The sequence below is a fragment of the Pagrus pagrus genome, assembly GCF_965226575.1.
Source record: "Pagrus pagrus genome assembly, chromosome: 19".
Taxonomy (NCBI): Eukaryota; Metazoa; Chordata; class Actinopteri; order Spariformes; family Sparidae; genus Pagrus; species Pagrus pagrus.
In genome coordinates, this window is record NC_140203.1 from 22,851,399 (window position 1) to 22,867,023 (window position 15,625).

The 15,625-nt window shown below is 40.2% G+C and overlaps 1 protein-coding gene across 1 annotated transcript; it reads right to left on the reverse strand.

The window, feature by feature from the left end:
• Positions 1-79: 79 nt before the first annotated feature.
• On the reverse strand, positions 80-14,294 carry c6.2 (complement component 6, duplicate 2). Its single transcript, XM_084382500.1, has 18 exons — positions 14,153-14,294; positions 12,755-12,940; positions 12,324-12,480; positions 11,883-12,027; positions 11,486-11,627; positions 10,931-11,069; positions 9,550-9,759; positions 9,032-9,275; positions 8,634-8,756; positions 8,353-8,519; positions 8,022-8,247; positions 5,906-6,074; positions 5,622-5,733; positions 4,591-4,723; positions 4,279-4,473; positions 3,323-3,410; positions 2,198-2,442; positions 80-2,019 (listed from the first exon to the last, which is right to left on the reverse strand). Exons 2-18 carry the CDS (start codon positions 12,898-12,900, stop codon positions 1,838-1,840), a joined length of 2,823 nt encoding a protein of 940 aa, XP_084238626.1. The 5' UTR covers positions 12,901-12,940; positions 14,153-14,294; the 3' UTR covers positions 80-1,837.
• Positions 14,295-15,625: the final 1,331 nt, after the last annotated feature.

Consider the following 15,625-nt stretch of genomic DNA (forward strand, 5'->3'; position numbering starts at 1 on the left):
AACATCAGTGCCTACATGCCTAAATGATGAGCAAAAGGTGCAGTAAAAATCTCCATTGGAAATAAAAGATCAGACCATGTCATGATTTTGTTTTTTATTATTACATGTGAAGCACATTAAGCAAGTGTAAATATTCCACTCTGTGCCTGTAATTTGACTTGACTCACTCCTCCATCCTTCAAAAGTAGGTCAGATCAGGTCAACAGACAATTAGGTAAAGTTCGGGTTTACTGTATCTCTGAGTGAGTGAGTGAGTGAGTGAGTGAGTGAGTGAGTGAAACGTTTTAAAGAATTGAGCAGTTCTATGCAAAAACAATTTCAATGAGTCCGGTTTTGACTGGAAAATTATAATCTTACCTTTGGTTTCTGATTACTGATCAACAACATTTCATTTCTGTTTTTAGTACCATAGTTGTGTTTTCTTTGCACAGTATTCACAAAATGAAAGATGTCAACTTTCATGAATCTGTCTATCACATGTTAAGCAGCTAATTTACCCAACCGGCACCGCACGTCTGTGTAACATCAGAAAGACATAGGACTCCAACTTTGGTAAACAAGGTTTAGTTGGAAAAAATGTCCAGCGTTGGATAGATGTTAAATTCTGGTCAGAATTCAAAATCAGATATCCACCAAAACCCAACGTTGAGCTGACATCAACCTCCAACATTTAGACCAACTTTTTTTTGCCACCTGATGTCACAGCCTACATTCAGTCAAGTATCCGCGTCTAATGATGTTGGTGGCCAGCTGGGTAGGGCCGCAATCACAAGCAAAATATGTGAAATCAACTTTTGACGAATTTGGTGTCAAAAATGATCAAATGAATCAAAAGTTTAAATGTTTTTTAAAAAACAAATGATGTCACACGGTAAACCAATCCTTATTGCAAATCCAACATATGTGGCACTGTAACACATTGTTCCTGTTTTCTCAGGGTTGTTTTTTGTTAAATTGCTGTTCAAATGTCACCAGATTTGATATTTTATCCTCTTTATCCTCCAGAATTTCAGTATCAACCCAGTCGCCAGAATAAATGTTGCAATACATGTTTCAACTTTACATTTCTTTAGGTTCAAGTTTCAATTGTATGTTGTGCTCATGGTCTGAACTTGATTGGGGTTCGACAAAGATCATGTTTTGACCTAAAATACCATTTTTGTCACCAGAAACAACACAAAGACAAATGTGGTTGTGAATGTTGAAACGCTGTGGTCCCTTGTCAAAAATATGCAGTGGTTTCCCACTTGTAAATAAATGTAATTCTTCAAGTTAGACAATGTGCAGGATTTTGCTTGTAACTTTTGGTCTATAATCACAAATTTAATATGAACACCCCACATGTAAATATCACATCCCAGATTGACCAAATTTTGTGCAAATCTGACTGTTTAGGTGGCATTATGATACATGTTTGCATCCCATTCGGTATTTTCATATCAAACTTGGTGAAACACTGAAAATACACTTTAAAAAAAAACAGTTTGCTGCCATCTAGTGCCTTTTCATAAAACAGGCTCTGAAAATGCACTGTAGAACATCCAAGCACACAAGTGCATCCTAAACCACCCGTTTCATATCCATCTAGTGATGCTCTTTGCGTTCCCATTTACCCCTTAGGTGAAACTTTGGTTCTGAATTGTGTAGAGTGCTTAAACCCCAGTATACCTGCTTGCCAGTCAAGTTTCCTTTAATAATATGCTGTAATTTTTAAAATAATAACACAGAGCAGGAGTGCTAATGTCTATAATGTCTCTAATTCACTAGTTCTGGTGCACAATATACTTGAAAAGGAACGATGAAGTCAGAGGTTTGGTTTAACAGCACTTTAGAATGATTATCTGGACTCACATTCACCTTCATTGAGAATCTCAAGCTCATAGCTGGCACATTTGAGGGCGGCCATAGAGCAAAGGTCCATAGCTCGAATCCTCTGGCTCTTGGTCAGCTTCACACAGAACGTGTGGTTTCGCAGTCTTGGGCAATTCCGAGCAGCTTTGCACTCACACTTCTTAGATACTGAGGACAGATGTGAAAATAATCTTGATATAGTGGGTGTACATTAAAATCTTATCAAGAACAAGACCCAGGCTGGAAAAAAAATAGAATTTTATAATCTATTACGATAAATAATTAAAGCTAAACCACATTAAACAACAAAGTGACTAACACATGGTTTCATGTCACACAAACTCACCAGAGCAGGTCTCCCATTCATAACAAGTGTCAACATCACAGGGCTCCTGAACAGAGCTCTTATTGGCCATTTTGGCTCTGAACTTGGCCCACTCCAGTCGGTTCAGATCATCGGCATCACACGGGCCCTCGCTGACATAGAAGAGCGGATCATTGTGGCAAAGCCCAGCGTGGAAGGAGCAGAGGGACATCGGCACGGTGACGCCGAGGTCTACGTTCAGGATACAGAGATTCTCCCGCTGTGCACTGCATGGACACACACACACACACACACACACACACACACACACACACACACACACACACACACACACACACTTCATATTTCCACTCAACTACAAAATATTCTCTATCTTTATAGGAAATCTAAAAGGAAAAAAAACACTGATTCCAATAATCAGAAAGGTTTGAGGTTTATTTGTGATTCTTCGACACAGGGTTGTACAATGAAATGTAAGTTGTAGTCCCTGCATGCTACACAAGAAAAACTATTATTCATGGTGGAGTGTTGAGGATGAGTTCTCACAGCCTGAGGAAAGAAGCTGCTCTGTAGTCTGGTGGTACGGCAGCAGGGTGAACACACTGTGGCTGGGGAGGATGTTGTCTTTAAGTATCTTTTGGTCTCTCTGATAACTGAAAATTATTATCAATATATCAATATCCGATTATGAGCCAAGCCGGTGGACTCATAGTATACACTATACACACTGTACTGTACATGTGAATATATGTATAATTTGTATATTTATTGCCATAAATTTACTTTTGTACTTTTGATAAGTACATTTCATATCAGATTTGTAAAAGCTTTTACTCAAGTACTATTCATATGGGTGACTTTCACTCTGACTACAGTGATATTTTAGTGAGATAGCTTTACTTTTACATAAGTGTGACTGTTGGATACTTTTCACATCACTGTTAAATTCCCCATGTATACAACATCTCACAGAGAGTGGTTTTCTGATTAATTCCCACAAAAACGAGTTAATGTGCAGAAGTGCATCCAAAAAAAACCAACACTTTTTGATATATCATAATTCATATATAAATTGCAACTGAAAATCCTTCTAAAAAAAGGCATCATTACAAGAGAACTATAATAAAGTAAGTTATAAAAACTCACATGCAGCTCTCCCGTTGAATACAGACACATTCTGAGCCCTGTAGTTTCTCTCCTGGACGGCACTGACTGTCAGGAACAAACGGCTCCACTACACGGAGGAAATGCACAGATGATTTATACAGTAGAGTATTTCATGCAAACATTAGCCCCAATTGTCTCACCCGCTGTGTGTTGACCATCCTGGCTGCCTCCCATTGAAAAGGATATGTATATAGCTGTGTGTTTATTAGAGATGCGGAATCGGACGTGTATTTTGGACTGTTTTTTCATTTTATTTTTCTGCAGCATACTTTTATTGTCCACTCTAAACAGCTGACATGTGGAGTGATTGTAACATTAAAATATTATCAGTAGATTATAACATGGTTACTGAAAACTCTTGTGCTGTATATTGTACATACACTACTCATCTAGTTTTACATGACACAGAAATTAAAGGAAAAGTTCACTAAAAATGAACATTCAGTCGTTATCTTCTCACCCCCATGTCGATAGAAAGTCGAGTGACGTTTCGTAGTCCACAAAACATTTCTGGTGCATTCTCCTAAACAACTGAAGTAGACGGGGGCTTGTTTTAAAATGTAAAATGCTGCAACACTGTTTTTGCTGTGAAGCTCCAGAAATGTAGTGTGAACTATGAAACTTCACCTGACTTGACTGAATTTTCATTTTTGGGTGAGCTGTTCCTTTAATATCTGTGTTTATGTGACTGTGTTGCTGTAGGTGACACATTTACTTGAACTATCACTGAAGTGTGGGATTATTTTGGTTTTAAAAAACCTATTAATGTACTTATCTTACTCAAATATTCACAAATATGTTTTTTGCTCATCAAAGTCTGTACGAACAGACACATTAGACTGATGTGTTCAATTAAAATGTCATAATTGCAAGAACCATTAGAATCTCTCCCCTGGGACACACCTGTGTGGAAAATACTGGATGTGAAACTTTACCATCAGTACAGTGTAGGTCAGCAGGTAATGGAGGCTCCCAGGTGAGACTGTTGCCGCATTTGTAGCTGCCTTGCGGCTTTGGCACCATGCCGGGCTCCTTACAGTTCAAACCCACTGAGTCCTCTACTCTGTACTCATCCTTGTTAGGGTACAGTGTCATGCTATCAGGGATGTCAGGAGGAAGGCACACCTTCCCTAAAGGAACAGGAGGACAGATTTTAGTAACTTGTATTTGTGGAGAACGATGTTACAAGAAATTAAAGAGACATGTACTCGTCAGAGTTCACTTGTCTTTTGAGAAAACAGACTTACTGATGCATTGTCCACTTGGTTGACTCCACGTCCCATCAGGAAGACAGTTGATGTACTGAAAACCCTCCAGGTCAAATCCAGTGTAGCACTTGAACTCCTCATCCTCACCATAGCTATAATACTGCTTTGCTTTCTATGAGAGGAGGAAGTTAATAAATGCAAGAGATGTAAACCCTCCTGGGCATCTTTCTTTAATTTTCATAGAACTAATTATCTTCCTTCAACTTCTACAACCCTTTCTCGGATGGTGTAATATGGTATAATTAAAGATAATTAATCATCAGTATCTTGTGACATATTGATTCTGGTATGTTACTAAAACAGGACCTTATCAGAGCTGCTTCTGCTCGGTGGGTTGGACTTTAAACTTTAAGTGTCACACTGCTTACACTGTTTTTAATTAAAGCAGCTATGAGGAACTTGCATTTGTGTTGATTCTGGCGGCCCCTGTGGACAACAGCAGTATGAACACCACCACTTTCTGTACTATTGATCTGGCTAGTTTGTGCATTTGCTTGAAAGTGAGTGAAAGAAAGAGGCATCTTAGTTTTAATGCTATTTTGCTTTCCTTCCGCTGTTTACAGGACGCATGACGACAAGGTCATGTATGTATTTCTGGCGGGCAAAATTAACAACTGTAATAGGACAGAAACTGAATTAAAAAAACAAGTGGTCAAAAGGAATGCAATGCAGGCCAAGATATCCAGACTTTAAATCGCTAGGATTGGTCAAGATCCAAAAACACTGGATCCTACAATTACCTAATAACCCTGGATAACCCTGATGACCTCAAATGATACATAAATTGTCAAATGGAACATTACAGACGGACATATAAGTAAATAAATGACAACAAAAAAATGGATGTAATTATTTTCCTGGCAGTAGTAAGCCTCTATATAAAAAGAAGGTGAGACTAGAGAAGTGAGTTTTCTAAATAATTTTTTTGAAACTGTCTCGGTGAACTGCAGCTTCTCTCTCTCTCTCATGCATTTCTATCACTACCTACAGGCTTGACTGTTGGTCTTTACCCTGAGGAAGCTGTTGTCAGGACTCTTAGGCCTCACACAGCCCTCCACACCAGGAGGCAGCTCCTCAACCCAGCCCTCAGTGAAGTCATCATCGTTGTCACAGGTCTCCTGTCTGAACACGAAAACATGAACCAGAACATACAGTAAATCCATCAGCACTTTGTAAAGACAAAATACAACCTAGACATTTTGTATATTTGAGTTTTAATGTCTGTAGCAGCAGCAGGTGGCTGCACACATATATAGTAACCGTGTTAGAGATGTCAACATTTCAGTGATCCTACTTTGTGAAGATGGAGATGTGACATGATTCCTCATGTCTGTCAACTCCCTCGCAGGGTTCTCCTCCTCTGAGGGGGGCGGGATTATTACACCGCCTCGTTCGATGTTTCTTCATTGAGCTTCCACAATTACTCCACGGCCCCCAGCAGCTCCAGTAACCATCCACTTTCTCTGTGTATATTACACACCAAAACCATGTTTCCCGTTAGAATCAGTATGTAGTACAGAATTCCATCTTATAGTACTGCTAGAAGCCATATACAGGCTGCAGTGTTCTTCACATTATACTATAGTGTTGGACAGATCCATGAATATATTGATGAACATGTAAGTTTTAGAATATTTCCACCAGTAGTGGAGCTAAACATTTGAATTTCATCCTGAGAGAGATACTAAGAGAAAGGTCATAAAATGTATCATCCTATGGGGAGCATGAAAGCGAATAGTACTTTTCTTGGCAATCAGCTTGATAGAGTTTGATTTCTCTATTAATTCTGGTCTGATGATGGTGACAGAGGAAAAATCATAAGGGTTGATCCTGCAAGGACTGTGATCAATAGCAAGTAATCACAGGGATGGAAAAACTGACTTTGCCGATAGGGAAAACACTGTGATTGGTGCAATGCAAAAACTTCCTTTTCTCTATAGCAGAGGTCCTTAGTCCAAGATCTCCTTGATCAACAGACCCCTGCTACATGTATTATATTAAATTATGTTGCATATTAAGCTGAGCCTACAATAGCTTGTAGGGCTGTCTATAGTGCCATGTATAAGCAAATTGGGAGCGTTAGCCTCCCCATCTGCATTTTCTCTGGTGGTTTCTGAGGTGAAGGATATGTCAGAGTTTCTTGCTCAATAACTCACACAACAATCCACTGTGGCTCACAAGAATGTTCGTACAGTTGGTACAAAAAAATATTTTTGGACAATAATTTGGCATCGAAGACCTACGCTCTTAAGACAATATTGGAGATGAAGCACTTCAGGACTAAGAAGGAAATCAAATCCTCCTGTTTGAAGCATCCACACATATGATGAGCAACCACACAGACATATTGGATTCAGGCAAAAGCTAAATGTTGTCCTAGTAAGCCATGCTGGTATAATGGCATTGTATGGATGGCAATGTAGGTCTGTCCGTCTTTGAGTCCACCAGATTGAATAAAATTGATAACTGACAACTATCAGATGGATTGCCATTGAAATTTTGAGCCAAAGTTTGTCCAGTCCCCAGAGGATGGATCCTAATGACTTTGATCCTCTGGCTTTTCCTCGAGCACCACTGTGATGGTGCCATTTGTGTTTTGAGTGAAACGCCTCAAAAATATTAGATTGATTGCGTGATTGATTGAATTTTGTGCCATGACACTCCCTTGAGGATGACTCTTCATCTAGTGCCATCATCTGCCCAAAACTTCACCTTTATCCAACAGTAGTTTATAAATTTTTAAATATGCCTGCTGAAAGGATATTCCCATCAGCCTCAGCTGTAGGCTACTTTGTGTTTGGTGCAAACATTAGCAAATACATTCTAGGATGGTGAACAGGGTAAACATTATATCTACTAAACACCAGCATAATAGCATTGTCACTATGAGCATGTTAGCATGCTGAGATTAGCATTTAGTTCAAAGCACATCTGTGCCTATGTACAGCCTCATTCGAGCATGGCTGTAGAAATGTTTTGTTGCTATAAAAGATAATACAGCTAGGTGAATTTTGGATTCATTTGTCAGCTATGGAGTTCGTTTCCTCTCCCAACTGTGAGTAAAAGCCTTTTTTAATTTGCTTTCAACAATAGTTTACACCTCTAGCTTCTTTCCCATAGCTATGGTGTCCAAGGCTGATAGTTATCCTTTCAACACATCAAATTGTTGGAAAAAAAACTCAGTTATCAGAAACAATATTTAAAACTGAAGGTTATGACATTAACATATAAGCAATATTGTTAAATTATCCAGGCTAAGCTAAGGAAAAGGAAAATCACAGTGGGAAAAAACAGTGACTCAGGCCACTATAAAACACTGTGCTTTTGTTGTCTACCTTTTTTTTCATTCATCACCCAGCAACAGCTTTCTCATGACTGAATACCGAACATATTGTGTGCTGCAGATGTACCTGAAGTGTAGTCAGGAGCTCTTGTCTCACAGTTAGTGCCAAATGTGCCTGTTTGGCAAAGACACTTGCATTCTGTCCCGGAGAGAACTGGCTTGCCATTGTTGGGGCAGGGAGCACACTTGCAGGTATCAAACTCATCAAAGTACTGCAGGAGGGCCTTCCTCAGGTGTCTCCTCTTTGTGACAGCACACGGGATCCCCCGAACCAGATCAATGATGGGAAGCACCTGGACAAACGCACACAGTCATAAATGCGACATCAGCTTTTTGTAGTTAAATAACCTTTTTTTTTTCTGCAAGATTGAAGACATTTCAGTCTTGAGGGATTTAACCTTGCTCTGGACCACAGCAGGGTTTTCAAGAACAGACTTGGCCCAGTTCTTGAAGGCTGTTTGGTCCGGAGCTGAGCCCTGCCTCTCCCAGGCCAAAGCTGCTGCCTCTCTGACTCGACCACCTTTCACCATTGAGAAAGACTTCTCTGATGCCTGAATGAACGAGCCTGGATCAAAGAAATATTTAAGATTTAAACAAAGGAATCACAGGGTGAGCAGTAGCAGTAACAGTTACAGTAGCATAGGATAAACAAGGTGTGCTTCCGAGGAGATTTTGACACCTTGATATTTCTCAGTCATCTTGTTGTTGGAGCACCGATTTTCACTTCTGTGATAAGAGTAGATTATAACAGACCAGGAGGTCTCTCTGCCCAGGCAGTCCATGAGGTGCTCCTCTGTTTGACCTGAAGAGGAAGAATGTAGAGCAACATGAAGCAGAAATGAAGTAACTGAAAACAATAAAACAGGTCATATTACAGGGAAAGCACTTTTTCTCAAGTTCTGTTTATTCAATGACAGTCCACTCATTTAGGGTTTCTTGTGTTTCAAATTTTTTTAACCAAACCTCATAATTATTAGCTTTGAACAGGATGAGATTCTCGGAATATTATTTGTCCTCCAAAAGCCAGAGCCAGCACCAATTTCCAAAGTTCAAACATTTTTTAGTATTTTTTTGTACCTGAACTTTTGAGTTCCTCTCGGTTGTACTGGTACAACAGGTCATAGTGGCCTCCCAGCGTTCCTGAGCCATAGTAGTGAGTCCCGAAGCGCTGGAAGATGTCCCTATAGAGTGCGTAGTTGTAATCGAGAGGTAGAGCGTGAAGAAACTGGAGGAAAGGCAGTGACAGGACGAGGTCCTCCTGGTCCCTCACCTTGTACGTGGACACGGGCAGAATCTGGTGCACCCGGAAAAACTTGGAGTCCTACGGAAGGGAAAGATAGAAAATGACAAAAAAAAGGTAGGAAAGGATTAAGAAGAGTTAGGTGCAATGAGCAATGGTTGTGCATTTGAACAGATAGATGTGTGTGTGTGTTTGCAGTTGTTCTGATATCTTTGTGGGGACCATGTGACCATCATGCAGTGAGAGTGAGGACCGTTTTGTCTGGTCCTCAGCTTTTTATGTTAAGGTTAGGCTTATGTCATTGAAGCAAACAATATTATTACAAATGTATGTGTGTTTCGTTTGGGTCACTCACTACTTTCTTTGAAGCCTCAAAAGCCTCCTTGTTAGAGATCTTGTGTGACTTAAATCCCCCACTGTAGAAAAAAAAGGGGAAGAAAAGGAAGAAAAACCCATTTCTATTTCCAGGGCCGTCGCTGCTTGCGGACGAAGAGGAAGTCTTCATATCGACAGGCTGGGTGTGCAGCTCCTGGGGCACGGTACTGAAGTCTTCCACAGCTCCAACCTTTACAAGCACAACTATATTTCAAGATCTATGACAACAAGATCAATAACAACAAAACTAAACTTTACTTGTCCTGAAGTATTTATCCGTAGTGGTAAATCCAAAGCTGACAAGAAATTCTCTGCAAACCAGTGATGAACATTTTTTAAAAATAATTACTGTACGTTGTCTGTATTGGATGTGACAAATATGCCATTGCTTACGTCATATAGCATTACAATAGCGAATCAACGATATAAAGGATGTTTTGCTGATGTTCACAACATGTATTTATTTCAAAGAAAATAACACATTTCTAGGGGTGAGACGTGGTTGTCGTATGTCCAGTGGTCCCCTGGGAGAAGTGTCTGCATAACCTTCACAACTGCAATAGTTTGGTGGCAAGCTTTCCAGTGTGCTAACATGAGAGGAAGTCCCTTTGAAAAACATTCAGACTTGGTTTGTTGGCTGTCTGTTGGAGCAATAAACGCTGCTTTTGTTGACGCTACATCAACATGCTCTTTGCTGCTAGGAGCTGCACGAACATCAGCTTGTTTAGGCAGCTCTCGTTCTGCATTCAGCACAGTTTGGATACAATATGAGACTCTGTTGTGTCACTGTCTTGGCCATTGGCCAGGCTACCAGTGTGCTGTGGCTACTTTTCTATCACTGTTATACTGGCTTTTGCCCAGGAAGATCACAGCCCCATTTTTAATAATTTTTTTAAAAATGATAATAATAATAATAACGCCTAAAACACTAGCTATTTGTGTGATTTATTACAGGAGACAGAATAACCAGTCTGAAATGCATTACTTTTATGTATAATACTTGAATAACAAACAGTTGAAAAACATGTTTATGTAGAAGTTCTATAAGTAATAACTGAATAAACAATAAAGAATAAAAATAAAGGTTTATGTTTAAGTCTGTGTTCATTTGATTTAATAAGGCTAGGTTATTTAATTTATTCACATTGGCTCAACATGATAGAAAAAACATTAAATGTGACACTCAATATTAAACTGTTCAAAGCTCTCATTGGTTGTGTCTCTGCGGAGACAGCGGTCAGTGAACAAAACACAAGTCCTATTTTGTATTTCTGAGATGTGGGTGGTGGTTCAGCGGTCTGGAAACAGGATAGCTTTACAGAAGGGCCGTACAATTAAATATAATTAAATAATAATACTACCGTAATGTTAAAGGTCTCAAAGTTGTGAGGGATTCGGTGGTAGAGTAGCGTGCTACTAGGCCTCCTGATGTCGCAACTTCCTCCCATGAACATGTTGTCCAGTACCGCTCCCCTCGGCTCCTCTGACAGAGCATCAAACCTTCAAACACAAATCACAAGCGAAATCTCTTTCACTCTTAATAAGAAACACCAAAGGCCATTGATACATCAGCAGACCCATATCAGAATTTTACTGATAAAAGAAATCACCACAGCCAGCTGATGGATTGATATTTTTTTCAAGTGTTGACATCAGTATCAGCTTTAAGAATCCACTATAAGTCATGCCCTTATAAGTGCAATTGTATTTTGTCTTTGCAGCAGTTGTCCAGCAACATGCCAGGAAGAATATCAAATTCAATGCAAGACGTACTAATAGAAATGTTGTTGGAGGGACGTTACACAAGAGCACTTGGCAGATAGGAATGCAATTTCTGAACACAGCTGGGAGTTGGTCGGTTCACATTAAAACTGGAGTTGTTAACCTCAGCAGTGACCTTTTAAACTTTCGCTTACCCGTTTCCCACCAGGTCAGACCCGGGGGCCACTCTCTTCTCCACTGGACACACAATTTTGTAGTCGACGCAGTCTCTCTCATCAGAATTATCTCCACAGTCGTTCTGCCTGTTGCATGTCAGCGTCGGGTCAATGCAGCGTCCTGCAGCAGAGAGGATGCTTTGAAGATGATCAAATGTTGGTATGTGTCTATGTCTATGTGTGTCTGTGTGTGTGTGTGTGTGTGTGTGTGTGTGTGTGTGTGTGTGTGTTTGTGTTGTGACAGAAGACAGCAGGTATTAAAGATTTGGGCCTGTGACTGAAAAGATGTTGATTCGTTTCCCTCTGTCAGCTGGAAAAATTGTGATTAGAATTATTCTTACAATAAAAATTTTACACACATTTGTTGTCGACTTACCATTAGTACACTTAAAGTTGTCTTTGCAGTCGATAGGTGGTAACATGCACTCTTTGGAGGGGATACAGGGTCTCTCCTCTGTCAGCTCCACACTGCAGGCTGATCCACCAAACTGGGACGGCCTCTGGACACCCCGCGTCCGAAACTGTGGCAGGGACATGTGAGCCAGACAGGTTCAGATTTTGATTCATTGAACTCAAATCTCTTGCACTTTCAAAATGTAACCAGTTACCACCTTAGTGATCTTCAATTCACAAAATGTCACGATAGTGAGATTTTTGATGAATAATCATCAGTTATATGGATATTATGACAGTGTAGGTAATGTAAGGTATCAGCACAAGTAGGACCTTCTGGTAAAATGTCATAATTTTACTGTAATGCAGCCTTTGAAACCAGGAAAAAACACTTTTTTGTTTTCAGTAGATCTCTGTGTCTTGCCTTTTTCCTGGCGCAGGGCGAGCAGTCGGACCAAGGGCCAAACTCTGTCAGCAGGCAGTTGATCGGACAGGCCTGCTGGTTACAGGATCTGCTGTCCTGGCTCTTACACAGGTAACCACAGCTGCTCTTATAGTAATAATTATCATACTGAAAATTCCTGTCAAAAAAGTATGAAAGTCACTTTAATTGGTCACATTATCTGCACAAAGAGGTATTTGTGTTTCACAACAACTGACAACAGCAGAAGAAATGGAAATAATGGTTCTTGATTTCTTTATTTCACAATTTCTTTAGCTATATTTTCACAGCAGTTTCAGTTGATAAATTCACAACACAAAATGCCTTGTCCTAACTGTGGCAGCAAAACCCATCTGTCTATGCTGTCCAACCTGTGTACGTGCTGTGTCTGACTTCTATCTGTGCAGTCTCACCTTTGTCTGTACTGTATACCGTAGTTGCAGGTACTGGAGCAGGCGGACCAGGACCCCCAGGGGTACCGCTCACAGAAACAGGCCAGGCCAGCTGATATGCAGCTGAGGAGCTGTAGCAGCTGGACCACCCGGGTGGAAGGAGCCATTAGGGAAGTTCAAACTGGTCTCACCTCCTCTGAAGATAATCTGATCACCAAGACATGAGAGTCAACATCTGCCAAAAATCAGTTAATTATTTCATTTTTCTTCTGTTTTATGAATTTGAGGTTTTAGGAGGGGTATAGCAGGCCCACACTCCATCTCTGGAGGAAAGAATCAGAGCCAGATCTTCTGGAGGAATAAACACTCAGAGTCACATCAGATTCTGCTCTGATCTGGAGACGTGCACCTATAAAGACAGCGCTGAGACTGCTTTTGGGATTATAAAGTAGATTTAGCTTCACTCCTGTTTATCAACCTGACTGCAGCAGTGGTATGCGGAGATGACCTCCATTGTTGGGTGTTTATGTTCTGTAATGTTGACTGCCGACTGGAGCTGGAGGGGAAATGTTACTTTAGTCACTGAACATAACGTTACAGAGAGGAGAGGGGGGAAAAGAAGAGAGAGAGCTGAGTCTCTGGTGAGTGCTGAGTACACTAAGAGGTTGACCTGAATTCAAACAGACAGACACACACCCTCTGAGCGTGCTGTTACTTGTGTACAATAAAGTAATTTGGCTGTTTTGGGCTGCATAAACACGGTACACTCGCATGAGTGAGTCTAGGTGAAAATGAACTATGCTGGTGGTGAACACACCATTAAACAACCACCACCGCTATTGAAAAAATCTATCTCAGACAAAAATGTTGAAGTTTTATTGAAACACAGTGTTACCATGGGTAAACTCTCTCTGTGTTTGGACAGTGTTGGAAACTTGTGGGATAATGTAAGCACACAACTCAACAAAATATATAAGGCATGTCTAGTTGGATTAAATAATTTAATTAAAAAATCATATATATTATATGTTTAACCTACACCTTAGAATCTACTGTACTCAGGGCAGATACATGCTGCAGTACTATTCCCCACAGAAAAATGTTGTTCTTGTAAATATTAAAGGGGTTCATCAAATGCTGTTGCAAAAGTTTTTTTGTGCAAAACTACCTTGTATACATTATATATATCATATGAATATATTTTTGATGCACACATGCACAGTTTTAGTTTTTGCACATTTTATAAATAAATAGGGAATTTAGAGTTTCACATATAAAAAAGAGAAAATGACAAAAAAGAATGAATAACTACTTGTGCAAAGCAACAAAAAGTCATGCTGCAGTTTTAAATACTATTAAGTGTTATCAAAATTTAGTTTTTATTTTTGCAATATTTAAGCAGAGCAAAATCTGACTCACCACGTGTGTTGACGTCCTCCTCAGCAAATATTAAAGCATACACTGTAGTAGCTCCTGTGTTTGTGTATTTGGGCAGACAAGACTCTTTTCACTGAGTCGGCTCTGCTCTGCAGACAGAGCTGAATCTAACCTGAGGCTTGTGTCTGAGCGGCAGCAACAATATAAAGCCTCCCCCTGTAATGCTTCATGGGAAACCTTTTTTTATAACCTGCATTGGCCAATCGGTGTCCAATAACATGTCTAAATACTACTTATTGTTTTTAATAATAAATCAGAAAACATAGCTGCACTTAACATTCTTACATAACCCTCTCGTCCCTCATTGTTACGGGAAATTCTGGAGTTTCCCGGCTGCAGAGATATAAACCAGATGTTTTGTGTTTGAGACTTGAGTATTTGTGCCATCTGGCACTAACACAGCTGCAATTGGTCCATGTTTTAAAAGGCACACATGTGAACCCTGAGAGTTGTGTAAAACTAAAACCGAAACAAAAATGTCAATGCAGCAACACAACTGAAAGAGAAAAAGTGTATGCAGAAGAATGTAAAGGTTGTTTCCTGCTGAATGACTGGAACTGTTTAACACATAAAACACTTAACACAGATACTTACACAGATAAAATACTGTTATTGTCTGGTGCGTTATTGCTTAAGTTTTCAAGACTTGAGAACAACTTAATTCCTAAACGTTGTGCATTCATGTTTTTTTTCACACACACACACACACACACACACACACACACACACACACATCGATCAGCCACAACATTAAAACCACTGACGAGTGACGAGAATAACATTGATCATCTCATAACCCCATTGGATGTTCTGCTGGGAAACCTTGGGTGCTGGCATAATATGTGAATGCCACTTGACACGCACCACCCATCCAAACACTGTTGTGGACCAAGTACACCCCCTCATCACAACAACACTACCCAATGGCAGTGGCCCCCCAGCAGGACAATGTGCCCTAACACACCGCAAACACTGCTCAGGAACAGCTCGAGGAACACAATAAAGGGCCCAAGGTGTTGACCGGGCCTCCAAATTCCCCAGATCCCAATCTGATCGAGCATCTGTAAGACGTGCTGGAGCAGGTCTGATCCATGGAGGCCCCACCCCCCAACATACAGGACCCAGAGGATCCACTATAAAACATCCTGGTGCCAGACACCACAGGACCCCCTCAGAGGTCTTAAGTCCATGTCTTGACAGGTCAGAGCTGTTTTGGCTGCACAAGGGGAACCTTCACAATATATGGCAGGTGGTCATAATGTTATGCCTGATCGGTGTATATGTAGCCATACATATTAAAGAAATGGAGACAGTGGAACCAGTAGTAAGTTGGAAAAAACCTTCCTCATGGAAAAACTGATGTGACTTTTGTAATCAGAGGAAGACAAAAATGACGACAGAGAAGTTAGATAAAAAATGTCTGCCCAGTCGCCAAAATAAAATGCTGGTATATAA

What these genes read in the sequence shown, in the direction of transcription:
- c6.2 (XM_084382500.1), bottom strand. Translation starts at nt 12,900, where the DNA reads ATGGCTCCTTCCACCCGGGTGGTCCAGCTGCTACAGCTCCTCAGCTGC. An exon ending in GGTATACAGTACAGACAAAG is followed by an intron (nt 12,481 to 12,754) that starts GTGAGACTGCAC and finishes CTTTTTTGACAG; the next exon opens with GAATTTTCAGTATGATAATT. An exon ending in CAACTTTAAGTGTACTAATG is followed by an intron (nt 11,628 to 11,882) that starts GTAAGTCGACAA and finishes TCTCTGCTGCAG; the next exon opens with GACGCTGCATTGACCCGACG.